Source organism: Boleophthalmus pectinirostris, unplaced genomic scaffold (assembly GCF_026225935.1).
Source record: "Boleophthalmus pectinirostris isolate CB_2022bp ecotype Guang Dong unplaced genomic scaffold, ASM2622593v1 HiC_scaffold_11, whole genome shotgun sequence".
Taxonomy (NCBI): domain Eukaryota; kingdom Metazoa; phylum Chordata; class Actinopteri; order Gobiiformes; family Gobiidae; genus Boleophthalmus; species Boleophthalmus pectinirostris.
In genome coordinates this window covers 18515802-18534755 of record NW_026570994.1, presented here as the reverse complement: position 1 = coordinate 18534755, position 18954 = coordinate 18515802, and the positions used below count along the sequence as shown (strand labels likewise).

General features: G+C 39.6%; 2 protein-coding genes across 2 annotated transcripts in view; one reads left to right on the top strand and one right to left on the bottom strand.

The window, feature by feature from the left end:
• Positions 1-421: 421 nt before the first annotated feature.
• On the bottom strand, positions 422-11315 carry sh3yl1 (SH3 and SYLF domain containing 1). The gene is made up of 11 exons (XM_020920803.2): positions 11214-11315; positions 9786-9896; positions 8520-8633; positions 7518-7582; positions 6550-6662; positions 5363-5491; positions 3749-3893; positions 3451-3616; positions 1926-1979; positions 1495-1518; positions 422-1194 (listed from the first exon to the last, which is right to left on the bottom strand). Coding segments are annotated over exons 1-11 (1152 nt in total). The 5' UTR covers positions 11215-11315; the 3' UTR covers positions 422-964.
• A 1249-nt stretch (positions 11316-12564) lies between these two features.
• LOC110156614 (protein Shroom2-like) overlaps positions 12565-18954 on the top strand; it is a 30932-nt gene continuing 24542 nt past the window's right edge. Inside the window, 3 exon segments of the mRNA XM_020920816.2 lie at positions 12565-12755; positions 14291-14488; positions 14704-14852. Of these exon segments, the coding sequence (XP_020776475.2) occupies positions 14348-14488; positions 14704-14852 (290 nt within the window). The 5' untranslated portion in view covers positions 12565-12755; positions 14291-14347.

Below are 18954 nucleotides of genomic sequence, written 5' to 3'. Positions count from 1 at the left end.
TGCCCCCTGCTGGTTTAAACTGGAATTAAAATTTCACCTGACAAATATTTTGAGTAAGCGTCAACAAATTACTCTAAATATGTATTTCATTTCCATTTTGGTTAAACACAGAGATTGTTGTTGTAGTTATTCTCATCTTCCTCCTCAATATACTGTACATTTTTGACCTTGTTTTGTTGCCGTAGTTGCAGCTGTAGTTTTTCGGAGCCTCTTGTTGCCATTGTTCTAGTTTCTTGAGTATTGTTTTTTACTCACTTCTTGCTGTAGTTGTAGTTCACCATAGTTTTTTGACCTTTTGTTAATATTCTAGGTGTAGTTTCTGTAGTTGTAGTTTCTTCAGTAGTTTTTTGACCCATTGTTGATACTGTGGTTGGATTTTTTTTTTTTTTTTTTGTAGTTTTAGTAGCTGTAGTTTCTTCAGTTGTTTTTTTTTTTTTTTTTGACTCTGTGTTGATACCATAGGTGTAGTTTCTGTAGTTGTAGTTTCTTCAGTTGTTTTTTTTTTTTGTCTTTTTGATCCTGTAGTTGGATTTTTTTGTAGTTTGAGAGGTTGTAATTTCCTCCGTAGTTTTTTTGACCCTTTGTAGATACTGTAGTTGTAGTTCTTAATTTTTGTTCACTTTCTTTTGTTGCTGTAGTTGTAGTTTTTGTAGTTTCTTCATTTTGTTGACCTTCTCTTGTTGCCTTATTTGTAGTTTTTGTAGTTTCTTCATTTTTTAACCTTCTCTTTTTGCCGTAGTTGTTTTTGTAGTTTCTTCTTTTTTTTTACCTTCTCCTGTTGCTGTATTTGTAGTTTTTGTAGGTTCTTCATTTTTTTAACATTCTCTTGTTGCTGTATTTGTAGTTTTTATAGTTTCTTCATTTTTTTTGCCTTCTCTTATTGTCGTATTTGTAGTTTTTGTAGTTTAAATTTTTTTTTTTAAAACCTTCTCTTGTTGCAGTAGTTGTAGTTTTAGTAGTTTCTTCAGAACGTGACAAAGTTGGCGGGGAAGATGCCCGTCCTGCCGTCGGCCGTCTGCCCCTCCCACCAGTCGAACTCGGAGTCGGTCTTGGTGATGACTGTGATGCGGTCGCCGGGCGCAAAGCTCAGGTCGCCGGGCTGTTCTCCGTTGAACGGGTGTGTCGCCGTGACGACTAGAGGAGCAGAAGAAGCCCCACCTCCCCACGCTGGTGCTCCGGAGGCTGCAGCACCACCTGTTGGAGACGGAGGATAACATTAGACTACCTAAAATACTGCTTAAAATCAGTTTTTACCTGAACATTTTTTATACCTTAAAGCTCCACTGCGGAACATTTCACTCAGTAAATTGATTAAAATACAAAAATTTATTTTATTCAGTGCGTTTTGTTAAATACCTTGGAAAACACGCAGCCTAGTGTTTTGTTACGGTTAATATACATACACTGAAAATGTTCCGCAGTATGGCTTTGAATAAAATGTATTGTTTGGTTTGTTTGTTTGTTTTTTTCAGTTAGTTTGTTTACTTTACTCACCATAATTATTTGGACTGTGCCTCGCTGCAAAAAAGAAAAGAAAGTTTAAAAAATGTCCAAACTGGATATTTTGTACAAATTAAAATATTAAAGATGCAGTGTGTAACTTGTCGGCTGGAGGGTCCATCACCTGCTCGTCTCCATGGAGATGTGCCTACAATGTTCCACAGTATGGCCATAAATAAAAGCCAAATTACAGGTTAGATTTGTGGAGAGGCGAGCCCACTCACAATAAGACTTTATGTTTTGAGCGCAATAAATAACTTCTGTATATGAATAAATGTTAGACAGATTAGTTTAAAGCCGCACTGTGGACAATTTAAACTAAAGCACTAACATCTTCATGGAGACAAACAGGTTGCGGACCCCCAACAGAAAGAAAACCTACACAATGCACCTTTAAATATTGCCTCGTTTGGTGAGTAACTTACATGAAGTATCAGATTTGTAAACGGAGATACTCGGGTACAGTCTATTGTTACCTCCTGGAAAAACAAAAAACAGAAATATATAAACTCATTCACAATCAAACATAGGATTACAGTCATTTAAATTCACAAACACATGTTCATGAGCCAGATTTCGCCTTTTCTCTCTCTCTCTCCTCTGACTGTAGTGTTTGTTTTTCTTATCTCCGTCATTCCACCATTCCTCCTCTCTCCCCCATACTCTGTAAAATGGACACGGCTAACTGCTGCAAGCCACCACGTTCCAAATAGGAAGTGAACATGGGCACAAATCCGGCTCCATCAACTCGGTTCCAATTCACTTTACTCTGAAAAATCTACTGCTCTAAGCCTCGTCGTTCTGGTCTTTAAATGTTCGTATTAACCCGCTCTACATGATCTTAGTAGTTTTATTTTACTATTTTAATAATAATAATAATGCATCAGTGTTATATAGCGCTTTTCTGGACACTCAAAGATGCTTTACAGATCATTGTTCATTCACTCCAGACCCAGTGGTGGTAAACTACTATTGTAGCCACAGCTGATGTAAGCGAGGCTGCCAATCTGCGCTATTGGTCCCTCTGACCACCACCATCACTCACACACACACACCACTTTCATACTAGGTAATATGGGTGAAGTGCCTGGCCTAAGGACACAATGACAGTTTTTGCCACTGGCGCCCCCTGTGGCAGCTGATTTTCCCAGTGTCTCCCATCCAAGTACTAACCAGGCCCGACCTTGCTTAGCTTCTGAGATCTGATGGGATCAGGCTTTGACATTTTGTCCAAAAATTAACATATGAACATTAATAACAAACTATTGAGGCTTGGCTTGATATACAGATTCGCCCCTGATTGGCTCTTTGGTCGGCTCCAGCTCGTGATGCCCAAGATGAGATTTAAAACCAGGTGGGACGGGGCCTTCTCTGTGGCCGGCTCCAAACTCTGGAACGCTCTTCCACCCCACGTCCCAACAGCCCCCACAGTGGAGAGTTTATGTCTCGTCTTAAAACCCACTTTTATTCTCTGGTTTTAAACACCACGTGAGTTGTTTGCTCCTCTGTGTCTATTATTTATTAGATTTGACTAGTTTTATTGTCTTAACGAGGACTAGTGGAGTTAAATAGAGCTTTATTTTATACTTCTATTGGACATGTTTTATTTGTATTGTGCAGCACTTTGGAAACTGTTTTGTTTATGAACTGTGCTATATAAATAAAGTTGATTGATTGCTTGATTGATATGATACGTGGTGAGAATCCCAAATAGCTATCTTGGCTCTGAATTCTAACTGAAATAACTGCAGCCTCGATGAGCTTCATTTGACTGGAGCCGAACACTACAGGTGACGTCACACTCCCTTAATCCACTTTCTTATACAGTCTACGCTCTCCCTCTCCTCTTGATTCCTTTCTCTCTCCTCTCCTCTCTCCCTGTACTTCTTTCTTCTGTTATCTTTCCTTCCTCTCCTCCTCTGAGTAGATTGTGTCAGGATGTTTTCGTACCTCCGGACTGGGCAGGTGGAGGCTGGTTCTGTTGGTAAGCACTTCCAGATGACTGAAACGGTTGGTAGACGCTTGAGGGAGGAGGTGGGTGGTAGGTCGGGGGTGGAGGTTGCTGGTAGTTGTTCGTAGGTCTTTTCGATGGAGGAGCGGGTCTGGACGGAGCCGACTACAAAGACAAAAAACAGCGTACGTTAAAGACGCACGATGTAACTATGGATATGCCACTGCTCTGCCTGGAACGTTCAACAGCTCTACTTTGCGATTAAGTGCACGACATCTTAACTCTCTCGCCTCTCACCTTGACGCTGGGGTTCTTGCTGGTCCAGTCGGCGGAGTAGGCGTCGGTGTAGGCATCCAAAATGTGGTACAGGTCGTAACATTCGGCGGGAGGGTCCACGTCTCCGTTCAAAATACCCGACGCTCTGATGTCACGGCCGTAAAACCTGAACGACAAAACACAAAACACAAAAAGAGGATTAGAGTTTCTTCATTGTAGTAGTAATGGTTTCAGTAATGGTAGCAGTAGTAGTTGCTAGTATGTTCTGAATTTTTATTTTAGTTAATTTCATGATGACTATTTATGTTTTGATTTGTTTCTATTGTGATTTTAATGCATTTCTTATTCCGTAAAGCACTTTGAATTATTTTGTGCACAAATTAGGGCTGTCGCGGTTAGGGAATTTCTCCTGCGGTGCGTCATAGAGGCTCAACAGCGCGGTATCTGGGCAAAGTCCATGTTGCGTGCGAGAAAAACCAGCATATTCACTTTCTGAGGTTGGAGATATGATCGGAGTGGAGTTACAATATTTCCAGCGGCACTGAAAACTCACTCTCTTTCTTGTTATAGTAGTAAGTTGTCACGTACTTGCAATTCAACTTGTGTTAAAAAGATAGTAATACCGTATTTTCCGGACTAGTGAGCGCACCTGAAAATAAGCCGCTTTAACAAAATTTTAACAAAATTTTTTAAATTGTACATATATAGACCGCATCTGAATATAAAATGCAGGTGTCCAAGTCTTCAAGAATGTTTTTAAGTTCGGGCTGTCTGCTTTTATCGCCTCTGAAAGTTTTTGTCATCTTTTTGCGTTGAGTCAGTTCGTCACGCTGCTGTCGGCAAAATCTCACCATCGACTCACTGACGTCGAGCTCACGTGCAGCAGCTTTGTTTACTTCTTCCACAGTCACATCAATCGACTTTAACTTAAAAGCTGCGTCATCTGGCATTTCTTCGTGTGTTTTCCATGAGGAGGGTGTGTGTATGAAGCGCAAAATAACTGTTCAAAACACAATCAAATGAGCATCTTCCTCTGCGCATCATCCTTGTCTCTCCCCTACGCATGTCTCCTGCAAAAAGAGTCTCTGTCCTGTCTGTATCATGTCAGTGTCTTGGAGGATTTCAGCAGATTTCAGACTCTCTCGGGAGTGGGGTTAGTTCTATCAATAAGGTATGAGCGGATGTCCAGCTACTGAAGTTTGAGATGTTTCTTCTCGTCGCACACGGGTAAGATGTATCCCCCTCACTAATGTTCATTTAGCATCATAACTTATTTGAGAGCGCTGACCACATCGTGAGCTAGTGTAGCAACCTCAATTGAACCCTAGATCCATGTGTGAATTGCACAGACAGCGACGTTTTCTGCACTGCGTGTATCCGCTGTTGCCAAACCATAGACCGTATTCATGAATGAATAATGTGCCAAACAAATAATCTGTCCTTATATTAGCTGCCTCGTTTTTTTAGCCGCAGGTTTCAAAGTGTGAGAAAAATTAGCGGGTTATAGTCCAGAAATTACGGTATTAGTCACAGCAGCAGCAGTAATAACATCAGCAGTAGCAGTAGTAGTAGGAGCATTACCAATAACAGTAGTATTAGTATCATTAGTAGTAGTAGTAGTATTTAGTCACATACTTGCGGTTGGTCTCTTTGCGTTCGATGAGGTAGGATCCCTCCAGAGAAATCCCAGCAAACAGCCCTCGGGATCTGCAGTACGTGAAGACAGCAGCCGGACTCCGAATCGCCACGTCCGCCTCCACGTTTCTGAAGGAGAAATCAACAGATACGATTCATTAAAACCTCCTAACTACAAAACTACACAGGTCAGAAATGTGTAGTGTATTATTTTCTGATCTGTTATTATGTGGCTTCCATAAATGACACCGAGTGATCTACTGTGTTTTTAAGCTCCATACGCCTTCACTAGAATCATTTGAGTGCCTTTAATAAGAGGATGATAGACTGTATATACCCACAGTGTTCGGGTCCATTCAATGCTGCCTGTTGGCTGAAAAGAACAGTGTGCTACAGCAAGAGGTCGAGCAGGAAAAACTTGGCTACTGAACATCTAGACCATGATCCATTAAAATAACTGGACAGGGTGTTGCTGCTTGTAGCTGCCTCCCACTCACTGGAACTTCAGCGAAAAAGTCCCTCCGGCCGAGAAAGGATTTTTCTCATACAGCGCAATGTGAGAGGCGACTGCAAGGCCTCACATCTGAACTGGACACAGTCAAAGAGGAGAGAGAAGCACTGATAGTCCAGTCAGGTGAACTGAAACACCAGCTTCAGCCCAAAGATGGAGATATTGAGGCACTGCGGAAAGAAGTCGCAGAACTCAAGGCTCAGCAGAAGGTCCAGATGCTCAAAAAAATACAGGACATGGAGACACAGGTCCAAAATATAGATGCCATTTTGAGGACCTGTGAGGAGCTAAAGGACGCTCCGAAGAGATCTCAGGGAGACCACTCCACACTGGAGAAGAGGCACTGTGCTCTAAAGCAGCTGCTGAAGGAGCTCAGACAACTGTTCTCCCAGGAGTTCGATAGGAACATTGTTCTGGAGAAGCGGCTGATACAGGAGAAACTTCTGAGGTCTAAAATACAGAAGAGGTTTGACACCATTTTGAGCTGCTATGAGGAGATGAATGTCGAGTGCACCGTGCTGGAGGAGCAATGCAGGACAGAGAACATACATTTGCACATTATGTAACCCTCCCGGTGGAATATTCAAAACCTTCTTCTGATTTTTTTGCCTAGAATGTCCCGGAGTGACGCTTTAAACTCATCTACGTCCCTGGAGACCACCTTTACTTCACTGACCTGCCCATGGGCCCAACAGCTACAGTGCAGTTGCCACCAAGCGTTAGATTTCCTCCTTTAGAAAACGCCTCGATCGCAGCCCGCTGGTTCAGAATAATCACCAGATCTGAAACCTGCAACAGCACAAAGACTCCATCAGTAAATCTGTGTTCCTACAGAAAAACGTCACAATGAATTTTTTAAATAAATAAAAGCAGTGAGCAGTATTGTTCTTTTTGTTTCTTTTTCTTTCTGATCTATTTCTAATGTTGTTTCCTCATCACAAACAGACCTGGAGTTGTGTTTTGTTTCATTCACACATGTTTAACTCACAAACGCTGCATATTTAGACAGAGTTCTTCTCTCAAACTGAAAACAATGTCATGTGGGCATACAGAAAGTGCTCCATTGTGCTTTTAAACGCCATACACTCTCACTAGAATCATTTGGATATTTTCAGCGCTGGAATTGCCGATCTTTACTAAACGAAAGGTAGAAGGAGCTGTTAACTTGAAAACTACTACTTCATTCAATTCCAGGTGTGTTTTTGATGAGGAAACATTCATTCATTCACGTGTTTAGTCGGTCAATGTTTAACTCATTACAGTATATCTACATACATTATATTCAATCTGATGTCATAACATAAAACATATTCAGTATGTAGAACAATCAAATCAAATACTAAGGTTACGTTTACAGTGAAATGCATCACCGCATCAGAAACAATTTGCGTCCAGGCACGTCGTTTCTGTGTCTGTGAAGCCTTCCCTATGCACACAGCTTTGAGCATATTTGTTTACGTTTTACAAAAACAAAATTTAAAAACACATGGCTAATTTGCTTAAACTAAGCACTGAAAAAACAGCTCGCTCCTTGTGTCGCTGATGCGGTTCAGCTTCTGTCGGACTCTGTGGATAAACGCTCCACCAGCTGAACTATTGTCAGTTGGTAGTTGAAAGAAAAAGGTACAAATTGTCAGTCCTCACCTCCACTCCGATCTCAAACCCTCCTCCTAACCCGGCGATCCCGATGGCAGACGGGGCCGACCAACCTGAAATCACAAACACAGAACATTTAAATTAAAGGTGCACTGCGGAACTTTGGTTGGGTTGGGGGGTGTCTCTATGGTGATGTTGGTTGATGAAAAGTTGCATATGACGACAGGATCTGAAACCAAGGATCTATAAGACCTGGATACAACACCAGGTCTTATAGATCCTTATGTATGTTTTACATAAAACCATCAGCGGAGGTGATCGGCTCAGCGGCTGCACTCCTGGTTTAGTCTTGATTTAGACCTGGTTCAGTCCTGGTTCAGTCCTGGGGTAGTCTTAGTGATCGGCTCTGCAGTTGCAGTGTGTATATATTTATAATCCACTAATGACATGGTGTAGGTTCAGTCCTGGTTTAGTCCTGGTTTAGTCCTGGTTTAGTCCTGGTTTAGTCCTGGTTTAGTCCTGGTTTAGTCCTGGTTTAGTCCTGGTTTAGTCCTGGTTTAGTCCTGGCAATCGGCTCAGCGGTTGCGGCGTGTATATCTATAGAATCTGCTAATGACAAGGCGTAGGTTCAGTCCTGGTTTAGTCCTGGTCTATTGGGCTGTCGGACTAATGGGCTGACTGTGATTTATCACGGGCATGGGTGAGTAACGGGTGGAATGTTAGCGGGTCCAGGTGGGTGTGGTGCTGTACTGAGCGGGTGCGGGTCTCCAAAATGCAGGTCTCCAAAAATGGATCCGTACATTAGTCTGCCTACATGGCACTGGGAGCTTTCACAATGGTCGGATGTTGTAGGGATTCTTCTGTATTTTGAATTTCTGACAACACACAGTGGGCGGAGCTAGGCTGGTATACAGGAATTAAAAAACTGAATTGTAAATCATTGAAAACTCTCTCCATATTACACTAATAAATGTCAAATAGACAGAAGGTGATATAGTGTAAACGTTTATAAGCTTCCAAACAAAATAAAGTAAGTTTTTAAATGCTCACGTCTGTCTGCGAGTCGTGCGATGACGATGCCACTTCCTCCTCGAGCCGTGATCATGAATCCAGCTTTGATCACAGAGATTATGGCCAAACCCTCGGCCTTCGCGATCACATGAGCTGCAGAAACACAACAGAAAATAAACAGGAATTGTGACATTATATTTCATCATGTAACAGGATTAGTAGAAGTGTGAAGTAAAGCAGAGCAGTAGCAGTAAAGGACCCATATTACTATACAACAACACACCCTTATGTAACAGATAATACTCCCTACAACTGTACCCTTATGTAACAGATAAGCCTGTGTTTCTATCACTTTTATTAACAATATTACGATGTTACGATGTTTAAGTTTTACTTACTGCACATACATGTATATAATTTATGTTTAATTTATACCAGCCTCTATTTTTTTTTTTTTTACTTCTACTTATTTAGAAGTAATATTCCTTGTGGATCAATAGTCTAAGTCTAAGATAATACTCCCTAACTGCACAACAACTCACCCTTATGTAACAGATAAGCCTATGTTCTGTCAGTCATTCTTTAATCTTTGCACTGTTTTTTCTTACAACCTCTTGTATACAGCTGAGATATATTTGTATTACTATATTTCTTTTTTTTTTTTACTTTACTTGTACATGTACAGTTATATGATTATGCCTTAGTTGACAGCAGTATTTATTTAGAATTTATTATTACCATCTAAATTTGTTTTATTTGTTATTATATTATATTATATTATATTATATAATAAATAAATAAATAAAGACTTACTATATTGTGATGGGGGCTACTGTGTCCAGATAATTTCTCTTGTGGATCAATAAAGTTTGTCTTAAACCGGGCATAAACTGTGCAATTTTTGACTCTTTTTGAAACGATTTTTTCACTTGTGTGCGACTGTTTTTGGGATCGGGCTGAGTTTTTTTGGGATCGGGCTGAGTTTTTACAAGTTTTCTGTGGTTTACATGGGGTATTGAGAACCGATTAATGCCTCACGACCAGCTCCCGATCGGCAATCACAGATCGCAAGAATATTCAACCTGTTTGAAATCCAGTCGGCTCTCGTGACGGTTTTACTCTGTTGAAGTTGTTTGTATCGTGTGAGAACATGAATCGTGAGCCGTGAACTTTTAAACCCTGTGATTTGGTCGTACAGTTTGAGCTGGAGCTGAGTGAAATGTTTGAAAATATCACACAGTGTACGTCCGGCGTTAGTCTAAGATCTGAATAAACCATTGTAATAATAAAAGTGAAATAACATACGTGGGATGAGTTTGTCAGGTCCATTTCTGTTGCTGATCTCGGTGAATTCTCTGAGGATTTTTGCCGCTTTTTTCGCCTCTGATTTTAGATTGCCAGGTATGGGGTTTGCCACTGCAAAACAAGACAAAATACATCATTTAAAAGTACACGAAAATGGGAAACTCACATCCTTAAAAGAGAAGTTATAATCAAAAACTGTAATCATTTAATAGCCTAATCTAATGAATGAATAAAAGTGCATGTAAAAAATGTCTCATGTTTTATTTTTATTTTATTTATCCTTTAAGAGCCTATGACAGGTTGGACAACTCATTTATCTAAATTACACTTAAGATTATTATATTTAAAGATGCATTGTGTAACTTTTTTGGTGTAGGGCCAGTCAAATGCTTTTCTCTATGGTCATGTTCTTGTTTTGTCTGAAATGTTGCACAGTACGGTTTATGGTATTAAACCTTTCTATCGTCATGGTGACCACAAAAGAACTATGATACAGGTCAAATCTGTGGAGAGGTGACCCCGCACAGTCACAGTCAGTATACCCGTTTTTCTAGGTATTTTTTTGAACTATAAAACCATCTGTAATTGAATAAATATAACGTAGAGTTGTTTAATGTCATACTGTGGAACATTCCGGGCAGAACAGAGACATCCATAGAAACAAGAAAGTGTCGGACCCCAAAAACAAAAAGTTACACGTGCATCTTCACGATTTAGAAGAAAAAATAAAAAATAAAAAAATCCCAGTTTGACCAATTTTTTTTTAAATTTTACTTTCTGGTTGGAAATCATGACATCACATTACGGAATTTCATAAACGTTACCTAGCAACCGCATGTCAATATGAAACTGTCTAAAACAGAGCTCTACTTCACGTAACTTTCAACATACTTTTCATCTTTTTTTCACTAACACCAACACTTTTTAATCCCACCGAATTAAGTACAAATTAGAGAATCATCTAATCTAATAGGCCTCAAATACTTAAATTATACTTATTCTTATATATTTGTACTTTCCTGAAACTGTGCATGTTAACTTCATCTGTTTCGCTGCTTCATTGTGAAAATATTTGGAACCAGTATGTCAGGTTGGAGCAGAGTGAAAAGTTCTTTGAATTGACAAAATGTACCTTGGCCTATTCATGTTACAGCTAAATAGGCCTAATATTTTTTCTTTTAACAACATTACAAGTAAGATATTTTAAAAGTATACCGATTTTATGGTAAATCATCGATTTAAAACGCGATTTGTTTCAGGAACAACTAATACAAAGCGATAACATACGATCTTAATCAGTAACATTTTGATAAACAAGTACTAAAACTTGTAATTTCGCTTTTAATTAGAGCACCGATCGCCTAATTAAGCGCTCTTTAACTCTCTGAATAATGTTAAATCCTTTAAATAACACTTAATTCCACTTACTCGTGTTTTCGTTCCTCTGTTCCGCTGTTTACCTGCGCACAGGTGTCTCGAGCGCTGTCTGCTCACTTCCGCGTCACGTCACCTAAAAGTCTCCCTTCCCTCACGCCTACGTCACAGAACCTTTGTTTATTAAATTGCAGCTAAAACAATACAAAAAACATAATGGAAAGTAAATTATGTTGGCAAAGTATTTTTTATTTTATTTATTTATTATTATTTTTTTACATTTTTATTTTCACGTCACCTGACCGCTGTGTTCTTAACTCGCGTGATGACGTCACACAAAAATATAAACAGGCGAAGCGTTGTCATGGCGACGCGCAAGAAACTCGAGCTATAACTTTTTAAAAGTTTTTCAAAGTTGTGAAAGTAGTTTATGATATAATAAAGAAAATTTGTCACGAACCTTTTCAGGCCATCAGTTTCACGCTTGACCTCACTTTTTCATTGCTGAGTCATAAATTCTCTTACCAGTGCCCTAAGCTATAACACATAAAACAAACATAAAGCACTTTAAACCACTCAATACACACTAAAAACACACATTGGTACTACTCCTCCTTCAAATATCTAATCCATATATAATCCATATACTTGCCCAAAATAAATAAATACATAAATCAATCAATAAATAAAAAGTACCAGTAAACTGACAACAGTGTCTGAATTTCTTGCACCACTCTATCAATTAGTCTAATCAGGTCTAAACCAGGACTAAACCAGGTCTAAAACAGGACTTTAGCCACGATTGAACCAGGACTAAACTTGGTACTAAATCAGGAATAAACCAGGTCTAAACCAGAACATTATCCATGATTGAATCAGGACTAAACTAGGGACTAAACCAGGTCTAAACCAAGACTACACCAGGATCAATCTGGGTCTAAACCAGGACTAAACCAAGACTAAATCAGGACTAAACAACTGACTTAACAAGGACTAAACCAGGACTGAACCAGGACTAAACCAAGACTAAATCAGGACTAAACAACTGACTTAACAAGGACTAAACCAGGACTGAACCAGGACTAAACCAGGACTGAATCACTGACTTAACCAGGACTTAAACGAGGACTACACCAGGTCTAAATCAAGGACTAAACCAGGACTGAACCAGTACTAAACAGGGCCTAAATCAAGACTAAATCAGGACTAAACCACTGACTTAACAAGGACTAAACCAGAGCTGAACCAAAAACTAAACACGGATAAAATGTTTAGTGATTTTAGGATATTGCGATGTGAACAGCGACCACACGAGGGCGCTGTTGCTCTGCGTATCTTGCCTTTTCGTTTCAGTCACGTTGGAAAATGATGAAATATTTATCATGTGAATTGGATTTCAGTCTTTTGTGCACGTCAGATAAGAAAGGACATGTTTACGCACCACTAACGCAAATAAAAACAGCATAATTTCACTTGGTTGAACACTTTTTGTATCATAGTTTCTGCATCGACGTGACCCTGCGGAGCGATGCGCCGCAGATCGGGAGGGCTGAAGTTTGTGCGGAGCGTCGCCTCAAGTTACGACATTATTAACAGGTAATGTCATTTTAGTTTAAGCTTAAAAACCAAAACACGATTTAACGCATCTCTAGAGCTAATAATCTGTTGTTTTATTATTATTCCTAGTTTAGTTAACAATATAAAATAGTGTAGAGAGTTAACACTAGCTAGCTTAATTGGACCGTTATGCGCTACCTGATCTGTCACTAACTTGGCTAATGTTTTATTAACTAATTTGCTTCGGCTCTTTACACACGTTCAAGTTAAGATGAGATAAAGTAGATTCTTTTACCACAGCTTATTGTAATAAACGTGCAGAAAAAAAATGTGTTAAAGTTCGTATGATAGTTTGTAATTATTCCCAAATTTTGACTTTATTTGGTAGAATAATACATGTAATAAATATTAGTTACAGTTTTATACCAGTGAAGAAAAGCTGAAAATCACAGGAAGTAGAGAGTTCCATTTTAGAGACTTTTGTATTGAATTTTCACGCAAGAGACTTTTTTTTCCCTCATACTTTAAACATGATTTCAACAAAATAAAGGTGTTTTCTTGTCACTTTATTTGTCACATAATCTCTGTGATATTAGCGGGGGTGTGGCCCAGTGTGTGACATGGTTGCTAGGTAACAGTTACGGAACTTCGTAGTGTAATGTCATTATTTCCAGCCAGGAAGTAAAAAGTGAAACTTAAATAATTGGGGAAATTGGGGGAAAAAATAGGGCTGGGTATCATTAAGAAGTTGCCGATACAATACATAGGCCTCAATACGATTTTTACGATTTTTTATTATTATTATTTTTTCAATACAGTGCACTTTCAATTCAATACGATTTGATACAGTTCAGTGAAAAAATTGCTAAATCATGACTGTGATACTAAAAGTTTACTAAGTGCACTAAGTTTGTGCAAATTCAATATGAAAAACACCTGTAACAACTGTAGCTCTTACACAAAATAATTTAATAAAATATACAAAAAGTTACTCTTGGTGATATATTGATACAACAGCCGACGATATTGTTACTGGATCATCAAATTATATGATACGACATATTGATAACCAGGACTAAACCAAGGACTAAACCAGGACTGAACCAGGACTGAACCACCGACTTAACAAGAACTAAACCAGGACTGAATCAGGACTAAACCAGGACTAAACCTTTGACTTAACAAGGACTAAACCAGGACTGAACCGACGATATCATTACTGTATCATCAAATTATATGATACAATATATTGATATTTCAATATTTTTGCGCACATCTGGGAAAAAATTTAAACTTTTTAGCAAAATCTTAAATCTAATTATGTTAATTGTGTTTTAGTGAAATGGGTCGTCATCTCACCTGTTGTAGTGCCGATTGAATCAGCTCTTTCTGTCCAGATTGTGTTAAAATAAAGCTCAGATTAAAGTCTAACATCTTCAAACAGCAGTGTTCACAGTTCGAATCATATCTCCAGGGAATGTTGATGAGCTGCATATATCAGTTTATGTATTTGCTTATTTATTCGTTTTTATAAGCGTTATTCTCACACTTTTTGGCGCTCTCTGTCTCTCCAGGTTGATGTGCTGTTAATGGGAGCGTGAGAGCTGGAGGCGGTGGAGCTCCAGGGGGCTATGACGGCGCAGAGCAGCCCAGGACGGAGCAGCCCGGCGGGGGGAGAGCGGCTGGTGGAGGTCCTGCTCAGTGGCAAAGCTCCGTGGGGCTTCACTCTGAGAGGAGGGACGGAGCACAAGGAGCCGCTGGTCATCACCAAGGTCTGACGAGGGAGTAGATAAAGGTGCACTGTGTAACTTTAGCGCGTGTCTTCATGGAGATGTTATCGATACGTCTGTCTGAAGGACCATGAATGCTTGTATTGATCACAGGCTCCTGAAAATGTCTTTAAACCTTTAAATCAAACCTAAACCAAGATCGCAGAGAGACCAAGCCTGTGTACACTTATTTTTTCTTTCTGTCTGTGTTTTCTGAGGTGGAGGAGGGCAGTTTTGCGGCTGCTGTGCGTCTGCAGGTGGGAGACGAGCTGGTGGGCGTGAACTCGGTGATTCTGTGTGGGTCCAGACAGGAGGCCATCTCTCTGGTCAAGGGCTCGCACAAGACTCTGTCCTTGGTCCTAAGAAGGTAAGAACTGTTCAGCCAAACTCAAACATGAACATTCAATCTGTGCATTTTACCTTTTTGTATTTAAAATTTGGATCAGCCCATGTATTAGGCTACGTTCAGACTGCAGGGCTTAATGCTCAATTCAGATTTTTTTTGTAAAATCCAATGTTTTTGCGAGGTCGTTCACATTTCCAATTAAATGCGACTTGTATGTGATCTCCATTGTGAACATTAAATGGCCCAAAAGTGTCCCACATGCACATCGGAGGACACGACGACGTCAACCGCAGCGAATGTGCTCTGTGTTTACGGAAGTTGTCCAAACATGTACAACTTACTTGTTTTAAGGAGGGGATTGAGAAGGAGAAGGACGAGGTTTTTGGCATTCATGGCGTTTTGTGGGACAGTCCGTTGAAAGGAACGTGTGGATGTGGAGACGTAGCCAAGAGTGGTGGGATTGCGATGTGCTTCACTTCAGTGACACGGAGTTCATTAACAATTTTCGTATGATGAGAAGAATGTTTGTGTACATTCGTCACTTGTTGATAACGTGTAGGTCGGATGAATGCGCCTTGGCCGTTCAGACTGAAGTCGCATGTCAAAAGATCAGATATGTATCGGATTTAGGACCACATATCCAAGTGGCCTGAGTCGCATTTGAAAAAATCGGATCTGTGCCGTTCAGACTGTCATTAAAAGATCAGATACAGGTCACATAGGGGCCAAAAAATCTGATTGGGTCACTTCAGGCTGCAGTCTGAACGTAGCCTTAGTTAGTTTGTCAATTCAGATTTTTGTGGTTCTGAATGTGTTTAAAATGCGAACTTTTTGAACAGAATCCTATTACTAAAACATAAATCTCAAATGCTTGTCAGAAAATTAATGATTATCTACAGTATTTTCCCCAAATTGTTCAGCCTTCGTCGCAAAATAATTACAGAGACAGAGGGTACGTCTGTGCCAAACATGCGAAATCTAATGAGATAAACATAAAGCCTACAGTGCAGAGTCTTATCTGAGCGAGCTGTTATCAAACCCTCAGAGGGCCCCTCGCTCTCAGTCTCTAAACAAAAGCCGCCTTTGTGCCTTTGAGCCAAGTGTTAGTACAGCGCAGATAAACCAGACAGCAGCCTGGACACATGCACCAGCTACTATCACATCACAAGGGGCTGTAACACACAACCTGGCACTGAGGGACGGGGGAGGGTGCTCTTTTATTTAGTAGTATTCATACTTCACGCTGGGGGTGTTCTACATGTATGTGTATTGGCGGAATGCTCGTCAGCTGCTATAAGTTAGAGTGACCAGAATTTCAAAATAAAAAACTGGGACATCCCCGGTTTTTTGGTGGTGGGTCATAATAAAATTGTGAAACGAGTGCGGAATTATGGAAAGTATATATAGGCATACATTGACATTTGTTTAGGTAAAATACAGAAAAGCTGCTCAAAAATGACCAAAACACAAAGAAAGTGTGACTGTACTGGGTGGAACAGTTTTCCTTAATTACGCGCTCGTTTCACAATTTTATTATTACTTATTATGACAAACAGAGAGTGTCCCAGTTTTTTTATTTTGAAATTCTGGTCACACTATGTTAAACAAGTCTCTCTCACACGTAACATTACAGTCACAGAAAATCAAACTCCTAAACAGAACCATGAACGCTCATATTGATCACAGCCTCCTGAAAATGTGCTGTTTAAATCCATTTTGTAATTTCTTTCTTAAGTTTTCAGACTGTATTAAAACATTTTGGGCTGTTTTTGCTATTAATGTGTGTGTTGTGTTACCATGGCAACCGCTGAAAGTTACAAATGAAGTGGAGATACATGTCGAACACCCCCCCCCCCCCCAGCGCGATGTCACCGCAAAAGTATCAACACCTAAGCTCTGTCTCTCTGTGTCCTCCATCTTTGTTTGTAGTCCGTTCGTTTGTAGTCCATCGCTCACTCTGCTCCTTTTACTCCCGTTACTACGACGAATCTGGACCGGGCTGCACTTGTCCCTCCGCAGCAAATGGCAACGCGGACTTAAAACTCTGAATCCAATTACAAGCTTCACAAGTGCGTGTCCTGCTTTACCGCCCACCTCCACTCCACGGGGGGGGAGCAACGATCTTTAAACCACTCTGTCTCCTTTAATCTCTCAAATCTGTTAACATTCTACTTAACAATATCGCTTTGCACTCTTCCAATATTGTATTAGAATAAGACTGAACCATTTTGAAGCATTTCATGAGGTTATTTGGGAGTTAAAGTCTGATTCCCCTCCTCTGAAAAGCCAAAGTGGTACGCTCCATGTTGCCTAGGTGAGTTGACAGTGCTTAGTGGGATATCAGTAGGGTCCATTGTTTCCAAAAGGTTTAAGTGGTAGCTCCAGGCTCTTTTTTTTACATCCTCCTCTCTTTCTTTTGGACATGTTTGGATTCAGAACGTAACTTTTTATTATCAGGTACGTCCAGTTTCGCTTTTTATAACTTTTACTAGATCGCAGAATGGATGCACTTCATGTTAAAGAGCGAGTTGGAAGTGTAATTATGATCTAAAATATTTGAAGTTGGATTATAAAACAGGAAAACATCTCTAGTTTTTGTTGTAACTATAAAGCACTTTTTTTTTTCACATTAGCTCAAATTTCGTGAGGTATAGATTTAAAAATTGTAGTAATATTGGGTTATCAGGTAAAGAATTTGTGTGGCTACATTAATTTAAACATGTTTTTTTTTTTTGTAGCATTGGTAATTACAGACTTATGAAATTACAGACTTGTTTTGTTACAGGCTTAAATTGCGTTATCCAGGTCACGGTATATTAGTTACCTCTGATGTCAAGGTGAAGCAACATATTATAATACGGATTTATTAAACCGTGAAACCTAGATCTTTGTTGTGAGCTGTACCTGCTGTACTAGGACTGCGGTATAAGATTACAAATATTGTGATTTTATTGTGAGGTTTGCAATAACTAGAAATAAGTTTAAAGTTTTTTGATTATAGTTCAAGGAAGTTTTTTTCAGCTCTTGAGAACCACGATGTTTACATGTCGTACTATTAAAAGTCCAAATAAGTCTTAACAATTTTGCATTCGTAATATCTTTTTTAATATAACTTTGCGGTGTGGTCATTGGATTGAGCTTTTCTTTATGGAATACCAATGTCGTAAATGATGCAAAATTGACTTTTGTGAACTTTTAGCCATGTTATAATGTCAAAATATCCTCAAAAACATACTCGGAGTTGTGTTTTGTCACATTCGTACATGTTTTGAGGATTCTATTAGTGTATATATTAGGGATGTAACAATATCCAAATCTCACGGTACGATATTTATTGCGATATTTTGAAGAGGTTAATATAATTGTAGATGAATCGCTTTTTTTTTTTGCTTTTAAAATACCATGACAAGATTTTGGTGTGAATTATTTCCATTGTAATCCCAAGAATTCAAGTAAAAAACATATATCTTCATGTTGTCTGCGCTGCAATGAATCATGGGATATGTAGTTTCCGATGTTCATAAACTGTTACTACTATAAAACCGTGCATTTAAGCAAAGGAACTTGTGATTCGATATATTGTGACAGCCCATGGTATTATTGTGAGACTTTTGACGATACTGTATCACAATATTTCAGTTATTGCTACATCCCTACTGTATAGTCTACATCTCCAAAGTTCAAAATGCTCCGTTCTGCATGACATCACAAGGTGGAAGGTGTGGAGTTGCCAGTTTGAGAGAAGAACTCCGTCTAAATCTGCAGCGTTTGTGTGTTAAACATGTGCGAATGAAACAACAACACAACTCCAGGTGTGTTTGTGATGAGGAAACAACATCACAAGGGGAGAGGAGTGGGAGTGGGAGAGGAGGGAGTAGCGGGAACAGCTTTTGGGAGTTCAAGTTAATCCAGGAGCCGTGATGACGCCCGCACTTTCCTTTGTCTCGGCTGATTTGAGTTCACTGTCTGACCCACAGTGTCTGGACTCCTACACAGAAAAGAATGAATGAATCAGCTACATGCACAGACGAGGGGCGGGGGGACAGGTGCGGACAGGAGCGAGGTGCCCGGGGGTGAAAGGTTGACCGGCAGGCAGGCGCACTGTGATAAAGGAAGTATAAAT

Excerpts from the sequence above, each read along its gene's own strand:
- sh3yl1 (XM_020920803.2), bottom strand. Across the intron at positions 6,663-7,517 it reads GGTTTGAGATCGGAGTGGAG|GTTTCAGATCTGGTGATTAT; the intron begins GTGAGGACTGAC and ends GTGCTGTTGCAG. Across the intron at positions 3,894-5,362 it reads CGCAAAGAGACCAACCGCAA|GTTTTACGGCCGTGACATCA; the intron begins GTATGTGACTAA and ends TTTGTCGTTCAG.